Below are 17,134 nucleotides of genomic sequence, written 5' to 3'. Positions count from 1 at the left end.
ACCCAAAACCCCAAACACGCCCCGAAACCCATTCCTCCGAACGACTACAGCCATGGCTAGGGCTCTTCCGAGGGTGGTAGAAATTGGGTTCGGGGCATCCTGCAGTGCGCCACCACTGCCACCACACCCTTGATTCATCTTTCCCCCATCCGGCATAGACTGCCTGCTCCATTTCTCCGCCTCGGATTTGTCGTGCATTGCATCTCTCCGATCTGCCCTCCTGTCCGTGCTCGCAAATCTTCGCATGCGACAAGGCAACAGGATGGGATAAGCAGGAAACACAACGGATCATCCTCATGCGTGTCCCGAGTGAATCGGTCTAATGCTTCCACCACAAGGATATATGTAGACCCCATCAGGTCGAGCGGTTACACAGCAATCAGAATCAACTTCTCCCTGTCCCAGACCAGTATACTCAACTTAACATTCTTCAGACATTTCCACCTTTCCCGCTGGGTCCAACACGATACCAACGCAATAGACACGATACCCCCATAGACATAGACACAATGGTCGAACCCATCGCAGTAATCGGATACGGCTTCCGCTTCCCGGGGGGAGCCGACACGCCCTCGAAGCTCTGGTCTCTTCTGCGCGACCCCACCGACCTGAGCAGCAAACCCCCGGCCTCCAGATTCGACGTCGACCTGTTCTACCACCCCGTCGGTACCCACCACGGCACCACCAACGCCCCCAAGTCCTACTGGCTGGCTGAGTCGGAAGACCCGAGTGCAGGCAGCAGCCCCGTCGCCCAGTTCGATGCCGGCTTCTTCAATATCCAGGCCGCCGAGGCTGACGCCATGGACCCGCAGCAGCGGTTGCTGATGGAGGCCGTCTACGACGGGCTGTGCGCGGCCGGCCAGCCCATGGAGGACCTGCGTGGGTCGGATACCGCCGTATACGTGGGGCTGATGTCGGATGACTGGAGTACGATGCTAACGCACGACTGGGAGACCCTGCCGCGCTACACGGCCACGGGCCTGGAGCGCGGCATCGTCGCCAACCGCCTGTCCTACTTCTTCGGGTGGCATGGTCCCAGCATGACCATCGACACGGCCTGCTCGAGCAGTCTGGTCGCCCTCGATCTGGCGGTGCAGGCCCTGCGCAGTGGGAAGTCCAAGGTTGCCGTGGCGGCGGGCACGAATTTGATCCTCAGTCCAGGTAAGAGGTTCTGGTCACTCACTGAAAGGGATTTCACCCACAAATGTAGAATGTCGCTGACCCAGACAACCGTCGTAACCAGCAATGTACATCTCCGAAAGTAATTTGGGGATGCTTTCTCCCAACGGTCGCTGCGCCATGTGGGATGTCGCCGCCGACGGGTACGCGCGCGGCGAAGGTGTTGCGGCCGTGTTGGTGAAGACCCTGTCGCAGGCGCTGGCGGACAACGACCCCATTCAGTGCATTATCCGCGAGACCGCCGTCAACCAAGACGGCCGCACCGCCGGTCTGACCGTGCCCAGCAATATCGCGCAGGCAGCCTTGATCCGCGAATGCTATGCGCGCGCGGGCCTGGACCCCATCCACAACATCAACGATCGGCCGCAGTTCTTCCATGCCCACGGCACGGGCACGCAGGCGGGCGATCCGCAGGAGGCTGAGGCGATCTCGAACGCCCTCTTCCCAACCGGGGTCGTCTCTACCGAGGAGAAACTGGTGGTGGGATCCATCAAGACGGTCATCGGTCACACAGAGGGCACGGCGGGTCTCGCCAGTCTGATTGGCACAGCATTGGCCCTGAAGAACCACACCATGCCGCCGAACTTGCACTTCCAAGACCTCAGCCCCAAGGTCGCGCCATACTTCAAGCACCTTGAGATTCTGACTGCGCAAAAGCCGTGGATTGTCGCGGAGGGCCAGGTACGAAGAGCGAGCGTCAATAGTTTCGGCTTCGGCGGTACGAATGCCCACTGCATTCTGGAAGAGTACATCGCCCCAGACAGGACGGAAGGATCCGAGGGTGATGGTCAGCTCTACACCCCGCTGGTGTTCTCAGCCGCTGCAGAGAAGCCTCTGCGCGAGATGCTGGCACAACACCTCGAGTTCCTCAAGACGAACCCTGACATCTCCTTGGCTGATGTCGCCTACACGCTGCAAGTCCGACGATCGACGCTGCCTTACCGGAAAGCGGTGTCAGCAACGACACTCGACGACGCAATCAGCGCCTTGGAAGAGCTTGTCTCAAGCACAGACACGGCTCTGAGTCCGCGCTTCAGTTCACCGGCCGCCCCCAGAATTCTTGGCATCTTCACCGGACAGGGAGCGCAATGGCCCAGAATGGGCGCGCGGCTGCTCGAAACCTCACACTTCGCCGCTGAACGTCTCGCCCTGCTCGATCGCGCACTGCAGAGCCTTCCCGACCCAGCAGACCGTCCCACGTGGACTCTGGCTGACCAGCTCCTGGCCAGCGCGGAGACTTCGCGGATCGCAGAGGCGGCTCTCTCTCAGCCGCTGTGCACGGCCGTCCAAATCCTGCTGGTAGACATCCTGCGCGCCGCGGGTATCACCTTTGCGGCTGTTGTGGGTCACTCCTCTGGCGAGATTGGCGCCGCCTATGCCGCCGGGCTCCTGTCTGACGTCGACGCCATCCGGATTGCCTACTATCGTGGTGTGCATGCCAAGCGCGCTGCCAGTCCCAACCTCCATGCGCCCCGCGGAGGTATGATGGCTGTCGGCGCAGACAAGGAGACCGCCCAAGCACTCTGCTCTACCCCTCAATTCTATGGTCGTCTGCAGCTTGCTGCTGTCAACTCGCCCTCTAGTGTCACATTGAGTGGTGATGTTGATGCAGTCGAGGAGGCTGAGGCTCTGCTCAAGGCTCAAGGCACATTTGCTCGCAAGCTGAAAGTGGACACTGCCTACCACAGCGCTCACATGGCCGCATGTGCTGGACCCTATCTGGCTTCCCTGGATGGATGCGGAGTTCAGGCCACTGCAACTCCGAACAGTTCGACAGTCTGGTATTCCAGTGTTTTCGAGGGCCAACCCATGAACTCTACGAATCTGACGAACCAGTACTGGGTGGACAACATGTGCAAAGCCGTTCTCTTTGCTGGTGCGCTCAGCGAGGCCCAGGACGCAACGGGACAATTCGACCTGGCCATCGAGGTTGGCCCACACCCAGCGCTCAAGGGACCCGCCACGGCCACGATTGCCACTACGCCCTACACGGGTCTGTTGGCGCGAGGCCAGGACGACGTTGTACAGCTCAACACCGCTCTTGGCGCTGTATGGACGCAGCTGGGTACCGGTAACACTAAGCTCGCAGCCGTCGAGTCGCTCCTTTCTGGCAGCGGCCGCAGTCCGGTCGTCATCGACGATCTCCCGTCGTATCCCTTTGACCACTCCAAGGCACACTGGACAGACAGTCGGGTGGCCAACCATTTCAAGCATCGGCAACCGACCCACAAGCCCAACCCTCTGCTGGGTACGCCCATCACGGAAGCCTTGACTCCGGGTGAGGTGCAGTGGCGCAACTTCCTGCAGCCCCGCGACCTGCCCTGGCTCAACGGCCATCAGCTGCAGGGCCAGACCGTCTTCCCGGCCATGGGATACGTCAGCATGGCCGTCGAGGCGCTTTCCCGACTGGCACAGGAGAGTACTGGTGGCGACAGCACCCTTGGAGTGATCAGCGTGCGCGACGTCCAGATCCCCCGTGCTGTCACCCTGGACGATGACGATTCCAGCGTCGAGGTCATCTTCAGCCTCTCGGCCATCGAGCGGTCCGCGACAAACGTCACCGCACGGTGGGCCTGCTACTCAGTGACGAACGGCAGTACTCTGGTGTTGAACGCCCAGGGCCGAGTAGAAGGAGAGCTCTGTGCTCAGGCTGCCGATACCCTTGACTCGGGTGCAGCCAAAAATACCTACCAGCTCGTCCCGATCACAGAGGAACACTTTTACGCGAATCTCTCCCGCGTCGGATACGGCTACAGCGGACACTTCCGGGGGCTGAGCGACATTTGCCGGAAGCCCGGATACAGCACTGGCACTTTGACGGACCACGCCGGTTCGGGCTGGGAAGATGACCTCCTTGTCCACCCTGGCACCCTGGACTCAGCCCTGCAGAGCATTTTTGCTGCATGGTCGTACCCCGGAGATACGCAACTCTGGTCGCTGCACGTCCCGGTATCCATCGGCGCGGTCACCATCAACCCGTATTTCACCCAAGCGGGAGCCGGTGGACGGCCCGAGCGACTGGAGTTCGAGGCGAGTATCACCAAAAAGGAGCCCACTCAGATCGTAGGGGAACTGACGTTGCGCCACAACGTCGAGGGATCTGCGCCTGCCGTAGTCGTGCAGGTGGAGGGTGCAACTCTTGTCCCATTCTCGCCAGCCACCTCGCGCGACGACCTTCCGATGTTCTCCCAATTCCAGTATGGACTCGCCACCCCCGATGGCCTTCTCGCCGCTGAGGGCGAGACGCTCACCGACGTTGAAGTCCAAATGTATCAGGATGTGGACCGCATCTCCTACTGGTATCTTCGCGAGGCCGCCGCCGCCATTCCTGCCACCGAGCGCGATGGCCTCCTACCCCACTACCAGAAATACCTGGGCTGGTGTGACCGGATGGTGGAGATGGTGTCTCGAGGCGCCCACCCAAAGGTCTCAGCTAGCCGCAACGAGGATACTCGAGAGCAGATCGCCGAGTTGTGCGCCCGGTATGCCGACCGGAAGGACTTCCGTTTCGTCGAGGTAGTGGGCGAGAACCTGGTCCCCGTGCTGCGGGCGGGAACCTCCATGCTGGAGCACATGAACCAGGATGGTCTTCTGCGGGCATTCTATGCGGAAGACGCCATCTGCTCTGGGCCAACCGGTCGCTGGCTCTCGCGCATCGTAGCTCAAATCTCGCACCGCTTCCCCGGGGTGCACATTCTCGAGGTGGGTGCCGGCACTGGTGCCACGACCTCGGCGGTGCTCGACGCCGTGCAGGGCAGCTATGGCTCTTATACCTTCACGGATATCTCCAGTGGATTCTTCTTGGCGGCGGAGGACCGCTTCGGGCCCGATGCTGCTCGCATGCGCTACCAGACCTTTGATATGGAGCGGTCTCCCTCCACCCAGGGCTTCGAGGAGGAGACATACGATGTCATCGTGGCGGTCAACGTTCTCCACGTCTCGGGCGATATCCAGGCTTCGCTATCCAACGTGCGCCGTCTTCTGCGGCCGGGAGGTTTCCTGGTGGTCGCTGAGCTGACCTCGACGGACTTGCTCTTCAGCGGCATGACGGTCGGCACACTGCCCGGATGGTGGATTGGCGCGGACACCGGCCGGCCATGGGGTCCCTTGTTCACACTGAGTCAATGGGATGCAGCACTGCAGGCGTCCGGCTTTGGCGGTATCGATACCGTCAGCCCGGATATCAGCGCCTCATTGCCCATGACGGTCTTTGTGGCACAAGCCGTTGACGATCGCGTCGCTCTCCTGCGGAACCCGCTCAGCGTGGCCGTTCATCCCGAAGGGATCCGGACTGATGCCCTGGCAATTGTCGGAGGAACGACCTGGCCGGTGCACAAACTTGGCCGGGACGTTGCCCAAGTCCTGGGGCCGCGGTTCGGGCGCACCGAGTTCTTCCCGACGCTGTCCGACCTGGCTAGGTCAGACTTGACGCCGTCCAAGTTCTCTGTGCCCGGATCGCTCACGATCCTCGTCCTCACCGATCTCGATCGCCCGTATCTCGATGATGTGACGCAGGACAAGCTTTCGGCTCTGCAGACCTGCACCAGCACGGCGGGTACATTCCTCTGGGTCACCGCCGGCGCGCGCGACCAGACCCCAGCCAGCTACATGATGCTGGGCATTTTCCGCACCATTCAGAACGAGCAGCCAGATCTGAACAGTCAGTTGTTCGATCTCGAGACCGGCATCCAGGCGGGAACTGCCAACATCCTTGCCGAGGCCCTGTTGCGTCAGCAGGCGCTTTACAGCTGGAAAGCCAGCGAACCGGATGCCTCGCTGCTGTGGACCATGGAGCCCGAGGTCTATTCCAGCAGCACAGGCAAGCTCTATATCACGAGACTGCGAGCCGATCAGGCGAAGAACAACCGTTACAACGCCCTCCGCCGCTCCATCAAAGCCACAGTGTCGCCCGCGACCGAACGATTGGCGCTGGTAAGCGTGGAAGACGGAGATGCTGAGGCACTGGCGCTGCAGGTCCCCTCGCCATTGCGCTGGTCGCCGCCGCTCGACGAGCCAGCACGCTCGCTCCGGATCACACATTCCTTGCTGCAAAGTGTGGCTGCGTGCACGGGAGACTTTGTTCGGCCGTGTATCGGAAAGGACATCGACACCCAAGAGACGGTCTTCGCATTGGCTGCATCAAATGAGTCGGTGGTCACAGTACCTCGTTCTCAATGTGTACTGGTGGAGGAAAATGCGCATGGGGAGCCAGCACTGGCCTCCCGCCTGGTGTCGCTGGCTGCGCAGCTCATCGCTCAGCGCATCCTGTCGATCGCTCTTCTCGGGTCCACTGGCTTGATTCATTCGGCCGATGCTACGCTTCAAGCAGCACTGACAGCGCAAGCAGAGGCGAGGAATGTCGCTCTCGTCTTTACTGACACCGCAACTGATAGTCAAGATACGTCAACCATCCATCTGGATCCCCGTCTGTCCCAGTCGGCGGTCAAGAGCCTACTTCCTAAAGCTCCTGGCTTCGCGGTGCTGTTCTCCAACGGCAAGGCAATGCATCAGACCATCCTGCAGCATCTGCCTGCCTCCTGCTTGGTACTCAACGAACAGACCTTAATAAGTCACGCCGTTACCGAAAGCGAGCTCAACGCTTCTTCGAGCATTGCTCAACAGTTCCAGACGGCCTACAAGGCTGCCTCATGCTCTACTGCAGCTTCGCTTCCGCCTCTTATCGCTTTAGACAAAGTGCAGGACCACTCAGTTCTCGGAGAAGCCCTGAGCGTCATCGACTGGACTGCCAGCTCAACAGTGACGGCGACCGTCCAGCCCATCACCTCCGGCCGCCTCTTCCGTCCCGACCGCACCTACCTCTTCATCGGAATGGCCGGAGAGCTCGGCCAGTCACTGGCAGGCTGGCTCATTGCACACGGCGCCCGCTACGTAGTCCTCACCAGCCGCACGCCGAAGGTCTCCCCGCAATTCATCCAGGAGATGGCCACGCAATACCAGGCGGTCGTCCGCGCGGTATCCCTTGACATCACCAGCCAACACTCCCTCCTCTCCGTTCACGCCGCCCTGACCGCGACCCTGCCCCCGATCGCCGGCGTCATCAACGGCGCCATGATCCTCTCCGACGAGCTGTTCGCCCGCATGAGCTACGAGCAATTCACGCGCGTGCTCGCTCCCAAAGTCCGGGGCACGCAGCTCCTGGACGAACTCTTCCGGTCCCCGGACCTGGACTTCTTCGTGGTGGCCTCCAGTATCGCGGCGGTGATCGGCTGGACGGGCCAGAGCAACTACTCCGCGGCGAACGAGTATATGATCTCCCTGATGCACCAGCGGCGCCGCAAGCACGGCCTGCCCGGGTCGGCGATGAGTATCCCCGCGGTGCTCGGTGTGGGGTACGCCGCCCACTCCGACACCTTCGATTTCGACTACTTCGCTTCCCTGGGGTATATCAATATCAGCGAGGAGGATCTGCAGGTGCTGTTCGCGGAGGCGATCCTGTCGGGTCGGCCGGCTGTTAACGAGGAGGAGGATCGCCTCGCGGCGTCGGCGCAGGTGGTCACCGGGGTCAATACGCGGGTTCCTTCGGAGGAGGAGCTGGTTCCCGAGGGACGCAGGCGCGATGTGAAGTTCTCGCACTTGGTGCGCCGCGACGAGGGCAGTGTTGGACCTGGTGGTGGGGATGCTGGTGCGGCGGCTTCGGAGCCCATCAAGGTGCGGCTGCAGCGGGTGTTGGAGTCGCCTGCTGAGGCGTTTGTGGTGGTCAAGGAGGCGTTCGTCGCGCATCTCAAGCGGTTGCTGCGCATCCCGGCGGCGGAGGCGGTCGATGAGGCGGTGCCGCTGGTGGATCGCGGGGTGGATTCGCTGGTGGCGGTGGATATCCGGGCGTGGTTCACCAAGGAGCTGCAGGCGGATATTCCGACGTTGAAGATCTTGAATGGGGGGTCTGTGGGTGATCTGGTGCGCGATGCGGTTGAGCAAGTGGCTGTGCGGGCCAAGAAGGTGGAAGAGAAGGTAGAGGAGAAGGTGGTAGTGAAGGTTGAAGTGAAGGTGGAGGAAGAAGTGAAGAAGGACGAAGAGGAAGAAGAGGAGTCGGTGACTAAGACCAGTCCACTGCCCACTCTGACGGCCAACAGCAGCTCGGGCAGTCCCTTGTCTACCCCGGCTGCGTCCGATCTCGAGTCGGTCGAGTATCTGGCAGGCGCCAAGGAGGATCTGGGATTCCGCGTCAAGGAGCGCATTTTGGAGGTCTCTCTCGATGCTTAGTTGATTTGTTGATTCTGTTTCTTTTATGATACTCTTTGCTTGGGTTGTTTGAATGTTCCTGCATTGTGATGGTGTTGTCCGATCGGTTGTAGAACAGAACCTCAATCTTCTATATGATTTGCTTATGAATGGATTCAACTCTTCTGTACGCAAGGTTGTATCTCAGGGTCGAATGAACCAAGCTTGGGGTAAGTTCTCGACTCCCAAGAATGGTCTAAGTCCCGTAGTATAGTGTAGCTAATCTCACTTCTGCTGCAGGCCTGTAAGCCGACGTGATACTCTCCCGACAGTTGACTACCAATCTGTGTATACCCCATGTGCCGGGATATGATGGGGTTCAATAAATGTCGCACTCCAGTGTATATACATTCAGCCTTCAAGCAGCAACAAGCAGCAAAAACAGCAGCAAGAGCAACATGGACAACCAATACTAAAGCCTAGAACAAAGGCCACAAGCAATCGGCCCGAAGACCAACTAAAGGCAGTCGCAAGAATAAGAACAAACTGACCACCGAGGCTCGAACAGGACAGAGATAGCCATCCGCGCAACGCCCCTTGGGGTTACGCCCAACCTTGTAGAGGTCGTTGGCTAATCCTTTCAGCCACTCTTGTCCGGACCCCACGGAGACTGCTCCGCGGCCACAATCCAATTGAGAAGATTCCAAATCAGCCCCTTCTGCCCCGAGTTCCGTCGGTAGGGAACTATGAGTACTACCAGAAGGTGTTGGCATATGTTATGACTATACCAATTGTCTCTTTGTGGTATATCCGTGGTGGCACCAAAACAGCCAACCCTGCTTTTCCTCTCTCGATTCTTCAGTTCCAACTGGAACGGATCTGGGACTGGACCGCGATAGCTGGGCAAGTTTCATCTCGCGGGAATGATGATCTTTGGGAATCCGGTGCTAGCGTATCACGGCGCGTAGGATCCTGTCAATCCTCCTGACTCTCGCCAGAGCCTCGTTCTATTCTCGGCTTTTGATGTGTAGCGCGAGTCCTAAAGAAGCCGAAGGAGTTAAGTCAATCTCTGTGCATGCGACTATCTTCTCGCTGAAGGGAATCATCTGTCTCGTACCCTTCATGTCGTTGAATCTTCTCTTGACAAGAAAGCCGTCTCCATCAGGTTCTTTGGTGACTATGTAGGATTGAAAATCGTTTGGCCGTGCTGGGAGGAAATTTGATGGCTTGATAGAGGCAAATTGACAAGGAAAGGTTTCTCGACTCAGAAGAAATGGATTCGTGGTTGCTGTTCTATTCTCTATACCTACTTGGTCATTGAGGTGGTCAGAGGTGAATGACATCGACTCCTCAATTCCAAGGATTCAAGGAAGGAGCGGCCGCTATGAATGCCGCAGAGACCATGTGGATACCTGCGGATCTGGATGTTCAATAACCACTTATCCAGTTACAATATAATTGAATGATGTTAGTGAGCTCTTTACATTTCTACTCCCGTGAAAGTAGTGCGAATGAGGTAAGCATCGCTTGCGTGGCTTCCAACATCAGAACATATATCCACACTTCTCATAACCAGATCCATTACGCTTTGGAATCAACGATCTTTTCTCTTCGACCTCTCTTGATCAGACCTATCGAAATGACTCTGATCCTTACTTCAATTCGAATAATGAACCTTTCCTTTCCCTATTATCCTGAGCAGACTCACCACTATCCCTAAAAGAAAATCGTCGCAAGATCTCGAATCCAATCAAGGAACTACGGTCGCTCATGGCCTCAGTCAAAGCCGCAATCTTGTTGATAACGGATTCAACAACGATGAATAACAGGAGGACAGCCCTCAGCAGAACAGTCGTCCAGGAGATGAGTATTGCTCGGTTTCCTTCGGCAGTCTTGACATCAATGATGTACGCTTTTACTTTCGGAAAGCCGAAGATCCATCCATGATGAATTGGAATGCTGATCACATAATGTTTTCCACAAGTCCTGGTAAGCTTTACTCACTCCAAGCATACGTCCCGGAGACTGACTCAAAGAATCAAAGACATAGAGCTACAAGAATTGGCACTCGATACCAAAGACAGCCGGGGGGAGCATGATGCTCAAGTTCTGGCGCCTTTCAGTCGACCCGCTATACACGACGATTCATCAGCCTCGCGGAACTATCTCATGACCGTATCACAGTGCCACACTTGCTCTTACGCGCGCTGGCTTTGATTAAGACGACTTTCGCGATTGGCCCTGAAGAGCCATCAAAATGCCTCCGAAGCACAGTCGAAGGATCGCAAATCCCTTCGAAGAGTTGCATTCTGGTATCGAGATGATAAAGGCGACTTTTTCGTCCAAAACTGGGACAACGACAACGGCTGACATCGAAGAGATAATCTCCCCGGGCAAGACAGGAAAAGCCAGGGTTGGCTATTTCGGTACCGTCACTAACGGTAACTAATTTGACTTCGTCCTATTGGACGAATCACAAAAGGTACTGTACCGCTATCCATTAATAGCTAAGTTATACCGGGTAGTCATAGTATCTGCTGACAAGCTCACTACTCTGTAGTACTCGATCATAACGTATAGATGGAATGCAGGGCAGAAAGAGCTCATCTGGAATACTTTAAACTGGATGGTAGCGATGGCAGCTAAGCAATCCCCTTAGGGATCGGATGTCATGGATGAGTAATTAGAAGTATACATTAAACCAATCTCTGTTCTACAAGCAATCAGAAGTATACATTAAACCAATCTCTGTTCTACAAGCAATCAGATGAATAGTTTAAGCGATTTTACAACTCAAGGATGGACGATGTGAATCGTTATCCTGAAATCTTGATGGCTGGTTGGTTCAATTACTGTGGATCCTCGCCATAAAGTTATAACGAGCCTTTTGAGCCGGGGAATTCCGCCCCCAAATACTAAATTCGTTGCTTTCGCCATATAGTGAAATTCGTAGGTCAAGACCATTCCTACATACAGAATTCGCTATATAGCGGAAGAGTTATACTTGAATAAGTAAGGATTTATATCTATTGAGAAAGATAAGATCCTATGGATCACGTGGTTGGTTTTTTCAAAGATCAGTCTCAGAAAAAATGTATATATCTACACCAAATCGACATTTAAAAACCTAGATTCGCTACAGCAAAATCCTCGTTGTAACGAACTGGTCAGCCTTTCCCAATTGATTCGTTATAGGGAGGATCCACAGTAGCTAAGTTCTTGAGGTGAGCAACTCGCTTGGTGAACCGCCTAGTCACGTGGCTAGGTTACTCGGGAACACCGACACAAAGCAGTACTAGGCTAAATACTAACCTGGACACAAATTTTCCAGATGGCAGAAAACAAACTCGCAACAGCTGGGGGATGGGTTTAATAGGCAGAGCAAGAGAAATACATGCTTATTGCGATTATCAAAGATCAAAGCTCTGTGAGCCTTCTCGAAAGTCTATAAGCTATATCTACGGGCTATTACGTAGCCTTCTATATACTTATCACAGGCTCGGTGCTTCTTCTCTTCTTGGCCGCGTTCATTTCCAGGCCCTTGGCTGTTGACCACGCTGCTATTGACGATTTGATAATTGGTACACTTTCAGGGCAAGCTTGATTTCCATCGAGAGTTCATGTAGCAGTACCAGTAGCATGGAACAAAGGAAGATTGTTGTATAGAGTAGATTGGACCCTTGTTGCAACAAAACTTTTCAATCCACAGGGTATATGCTATACTGTGTACCTACCTAGCACATACGACCACAGGGTGTGGAAAACAGGGCTTCCCGTCCGCTCAGCCGTACTTAAGCCACACGCCGGGAGGTTAGTAGCTGGGTGGGTGACCACCAGCGAATCCCTTCTGTTGTATGTTTTTGTCTTTTTACTAACTCTTACCACACCCCCCGAAAGCATCCTAGTAACAGACAGGTATAAGTCATGGAAACAGACCTGGCGATACAGGTCGGGCTGGATTGTGCAAAAATCATCTAACCACCCTCATTTCCTCTTCTACTTTGTTTTTTTCAAGCCCTCTACCCGCAAAGCTCTGTTTTGCATGTACAGTATGCTTTCCCCTGCCTATGCTGCCATCAAGTCACCACTACCATCATCACTAATCCTTTCCCGAAATCTCGACAGAAACCTCACCCCAAGCCCGATAACTCCGGTGCCCTAACCACGTAACTCCTCAACGTCGTCATCTCCGAGTACCCTCCAAGAGGGAGAACCCAGCACTTGCATGCTACCTTGGAGTAGGCCCTCCCGAGCAGCGCTTGGAACCCCATATCCAGGACAACCGAAGGTGTCATTGTCCTACCAGGAGGTGAAATATAGGGCCTGGACCAGAGGTGATTACCGCTCTGCCTCTATGCAGGGAATTCTGTTCACCTGCGGACCGACAAAACAAACTTTCTGTCCGGTGGGCTGCGGTGTAATGTGCAACTGCCGTCATTTTCCTGATGTCGAAAATAACTTGCACCAGGCACTGAGATTGATTTCCGCCATCCTGAAGATAGTGGCGAAACAAGCAGGCCATACTCTTGAGTTGTCTTTGACACGACCATAGAACAAAATGAGTCATTCGTTGTCACCCTGGCGTTATGAGAATACAACAGTCTCGCATTCGTTCTGCTCAGTCTCGACTACGACAACGCTTATTCGTTATGCCTCCTCCAAGAAGAGTTGAGAAGAACCACAAAGGCAAGGCTCGCCACTCGTCGGACCCATCCGTGATATTCTCTATTCCTGAGCTCCTCGAAGCAACCCTCCTGAACTTGGACATGCATACGTTGTTGATCTCGACCCGAGTCTGTTTCACATGGAAAGACCTGATCACGAGCTCGCGCAAGATTCAACAGGCCCTGTACTAAGTTCCTGTCGAGCCGCAACGGAAACCCAGAAAGAATCCTCTCGTAGTGAAAAAGATCTGGCCCGAACTTATTGACACGCAACTTCAAACGCAATATAGACCGGGAGGACACTATTGTGGCTGGTGGAGTTATCCTCACATTGCATCCGAAAAGAGAGAAGAAGCGTATCTGCGCCCTGAGGCAAGTTGGCGGCGGATGCTTCTCCAACAGCCTCCGACCTCAATTGTCCGATTTTGGCACCCTGAGCACCTCGACAAGCCCTATCAGCATCATCATCGCTCCGGACAAAGCTTCAAAACTAGCGCTAAGTGGATGCCAGATGGAGATTATATTCGGATGAAAGATATCGAATACTGGATTGATACCTCAGCGTTCACGCCAGGACCCCTACCTTTCTTATGCTGGGCGAGTTTCGTCCATCTGAAAGAGCTCTCGCGACAGCCCAAGTCAACAGTGCGCAGAAAACACACTCTCAAGCAATATTTGAGCAGAGACCAGACTCTCAAGCAATGTTTGAGCGAGTCTGATCTCACAATCAATACAGAATGCCCTTCCTCCTGGATGCCAATCTTAATTGACGATCCTCATGTACCACTTCGACACTTTCCTGACTGGTGCATATCGAAGGGTGTGAAACTACTGGAGGGGGATTTCTAGGAGCATGGCTTTCACCTCGTCAAGTCGAGTCAAGTTTAGGGACCTCACTTCAAGTCAAGCTTTGCTCGATAATCATTAGCTCGTTTCATGAAAATTCATTACAACTTTTGAGAGCCATAGGCAGATCGGAGAGCGTGACCGTAGCACAATTGCACTATCAAATATGACGATTGGTCACTAGATAACAAAGGGAGACAGACTGAAGACATTGCAATGATGATAAAAAAAAAGGGTAAAAAAGGAAAATGGGGCAAGCCGGGCTTGAACCGGCCACCTCCAGATCTTCAGTCTGACGCGCTCCCAGATGCGCCATTGCCCCGTTTCACGTGACAGTGAATAATTGTATGTTACAGATCCACCCCCAGAATCTACCCCTCAGTACCGTGGTACTAAAACCTGGTCTGATTTTAGCATGGGTACTGGTATCGAGGTGTATCCCCGGCCACTGCACATCCACTGGAGTACGACGACAGAGAGCAGTTTTCCTTTCCTTTAGATATTGTGACCGAAGACTGGTCGTGCATATCACCAGCAGACTTGCTTATACATCGAAACTCATCAAGATAGCCCTTGTCGTATCTATGACCGCATCGGCCGCAAACAGACCATGACCCTGGGCTTTGTCCTGTGGGCCATCTGGGGCTTCATCCTCGGCGGCGCCTTGCAGCCCATACAGTCTGTCTTCCCCCTCTTCGTCATCATGTATGGATTCTTCAATGCACTCGGCGAGATGGGACCGGGGGTTTTTACCTTTCTCTGTGCGGCGTAGTCTTTCCCCACGCCGCTGCGCGGGCACTGGGTTGGTCTGCAGTGGCCGCCGCGGTGGGGAAGGCGGGCGGCTCGATTGGCACTGAGGTGTTTACCCCAGTCCAAAACTCTTTCGCCTCCACAATCTATTCCTAAACAAAACACCCCTAGCAAAGATCTTCCATCATAACACATCAAACCGACAACCGGTACATAAACCACTACAAAGTACCACAGCGTGACCAACCAAGGCCCTAGACCGATCGCTTCCACTCCACATATCGCTCCCTACTCGATCGGATCTCCCGCAGACAGAGCCTCAGCTCCTGCAGCGCGCCCTCCTGATCAGGCCGCAACCGCATCCGGTAAGGCCATTTCGCGACGATGCTGTGTGGTTCCTTGATCCTCGCGCCGACCCGGCTAGCCGCATCCAGGACTGCAAATGTCCTCAGATACCTATTGAGAGTGTTAATAATTGCTTGCTCGTGTCCACTGCACTTGGATGCGTGCACCCGGTGTGTGCTCAGCGTACTCACCTATCGAAGAGTCTGTCGACTGGCGCGAAGAGCTGGAGAGCGGAGGCCTTTCTGAGGGACGCGGCATCAAAAACAGACCATCGTTCCGTCTCCGGGCTGTATCTTCTTAGGAGTTCTTGGGTTTGAGGATCGGCGAACATGGATGTGAGCCCCTCATCGAGGGTCGTGACGCTGCTGATGGCGGTCGTGAACAGAGTGATGAGGGTGGCGTGTGGGTTCTGCTGCGGAGGCCGAAGCAAGGGGATCATGGTCGAGAGGGTATGATAGGCACCCATGTGATTGTTGTCTGCAAGATTCGAGAGCTGGGAGAGGATGCTTAGTACCGGATGGATGGATTATTCTACTCGGGATCAGTGGGGCTGCCGGTAGGGGGTGGGGTTCTGTTTGGTTGTAGGTTTGTATACTTACTTCAATTCGGTCAAAGGAGCCCTTATCGAGACCTTCTACAAGATGGGCCGCAGTAGTCTGATGGAACTGGAAGGCAATCTTTGTGCTGGACAATCGCTCGACAAAACGGGCCAGCGTTTTGTGGAGGTAGCGGAACAGCTTGCCGTAAACGTCTGCCGTGGCGGGCCCGCTGCGTGTCTCCAGGACGTCTCTCAGCGACCATCCACTAAGCGGATTCGCACGAGCCATCAGAGGCCAGACTCCTCTATACTGGAATAAAGTCCTGGTCTCGCGTCAGTACCAATTCCTTCACATTACGAGGGTACCTGAACGCACGGGTTTGGCTGCACAAAATCGTGGCGAGGGTAACCAAATGGAAGTAGAAGGCCGTCTTGTCTAAATTTATGGTATGCAAGCCGCTGGCGCGGAGAAAGGAAGATCATATGCTCATCGTGAAGGTCCTTCTCTGAAGCACCAAAAACCTGTCCTGTGCGGATCTTCTGGGCACTCTCAGCTGTCAAGCCAGATGGGATGTTGCAATAGGACAGCAGACGAGACCACACCGCGCGTCCTAATGTTACGCTCAGCGAGCAAGCCCTAAAGTTCCAGGTTTTTGAAACGGGTTCCAATCGCTCATGATCGATCGTGGTGTGACAGACGTCCTGAATGAGGGGCCAAATGCGATCCGAGAGCACTCGGATGTCGGATTGCCGCACAAGTGCCGAGTACCAGAGGTGGATTATGCAGTCGATAGCTTCATTGGGGTCATCGAAAACAAGTGCCACAAGGAGTAATATCACATTCCGGATCACGGCATCTTCATCTTGGTCATTGATTGTGATATCAAGGGGGCCACTATAGGCGGTTGGCAGGTCGGCGACGGTTTTGACGACATTGCGGAGGTCTCCTGAGGCTATCGACACAGCCTGTCAGTCATGCACAGAACAATAGACTAGACGGGATTTGATACCTACCCGCAAACAAAAGGCGAAGGTCCTTAGCATAGCTTTCCCCCTCATTGGAGGCAAGCTTCAAGACATCAATCGCAGCATCGGTGTTTCAAAGGTATTTTCTCCTCTCAAACATCTCGAAGCCGCCTTGCGTGAGCATAGGGAATCTTCTCTCAAGAATCCACGCAGGATGCCATGTTTCCTTCTTCAAGAAGGACTTACAGTCCTTCCGATGCTCAGACCAGTGAGTCACTTGACATGTTCTGCTGCAATACTATAAGTCGAGGTCTATGTCAGTACACATCTGGGAATCAAGTAGTCATGTTATAGCACTGACAGTAATTAAGAAGCATCCCTTGCAGGTTGCTCGCCCTTCCTTCTTGCATTCCGTCTTCTCGGGACTCCAGTTCGCGCAGATCGATGTGAGAGAGGTCATTGTATGTTAGTTGCGGGGGATCTGGATGGGTATAGTTACGCCTTCTTCGCTACTGAGAGAATGCCAGGAGATACTGGTTGGGAACTGATCACGTCAGGTACTCGATAGTTTGAAGTTGGAAGCCAGAGATATAGCAGGATAAATGGATGGAAGAGCGATTGTGGGGAGGATGATCTATCCGGAGGCAGGTAAGATGTGACACAAGTT

The 17,134-nt window shown here is 54.8% G+C and overlaps 2 protein-coding genes and 1 non-coding gene across 3 annotated transcripts; 1 reads left to right on the top strand and 2 right to left on the bottom strand.

The window, feature by feature from the left end:
• Positions 1–301: 301 nt before the first annotated feature.
• BO72DRAFT_506027 (uncharacterized protein) lies at positions 302–8,400 on the top strand (the record flags this gene model as incomplete). Its single annotated transcript, XM_040949210.1, has 2 exons — positions 302–1,161; positions 1,244–8,400. The coding sequence occupies exons 1-2, from the start codon at positions 510–512 to the stop codon at positions 8,398–8,400; spliced, it is 7,809 nt and encodes a 2,602-aa protein (XP_040803068.1). The 5' UTR covers positions 302–509.
• Positions 8,401–14,117: 5,717 nt separating this feature from the next.
• On the bottom strand, positions 14,118–14,190 carry BO72DRAFT_t80. Its single transcript has one exon. It is a non-coding gene; the product is annotated as a tRNA-Phe (tRNA).
• Positions 14,191–14,790: 600 nt separating this feature from the next.
• On the bottom strand, positions 14,791–16,927 carry BO72DRAFT_476153 (uncharacterized protein; the record flags this gene model as incomplete). Its single annotated transcript, XM_040947377.1, has 7 exons — positions 14,791–15,074; positions 15,155–15,456; positions 15,563–15,824; positions 15,878–16,454; positions 16,516–16,547; positions 16,626–16,765; positions 16,829–16,927. The coding sequence occupies 7 exons, from the start codon at positions 16,925–16,927 to the stop codon at positions 14,873–14,875; spliced, it is 1,614 nt and encodes a 537-aa protein (XP_040803067.1). The 3' UTR covers positions 14,791–14,872.
• Positions 16,928–17,134: the final 207 nt, after the last annotated feature.

The sequence above is a fragment of the Aspergillus fijiensis genome (assembly GCF_003184825.1).
Source record: "Aspergillus fijiensis CBS 313.89 unplaced genomic scaffold BO72scaffold_14, whole genome shotgun sequence".
In the NCBI taxonomy this organism is placed as follows: Eukaryota; Fungi; Ascomycota; class Eurotiomycetes; order Eurotiales; family Aspergillaceae; genus Aspergillus; species Aspergillus fijiensis.
This window is presented reverse-complemented; position numbering and strand designations above follow the sequence as displayed.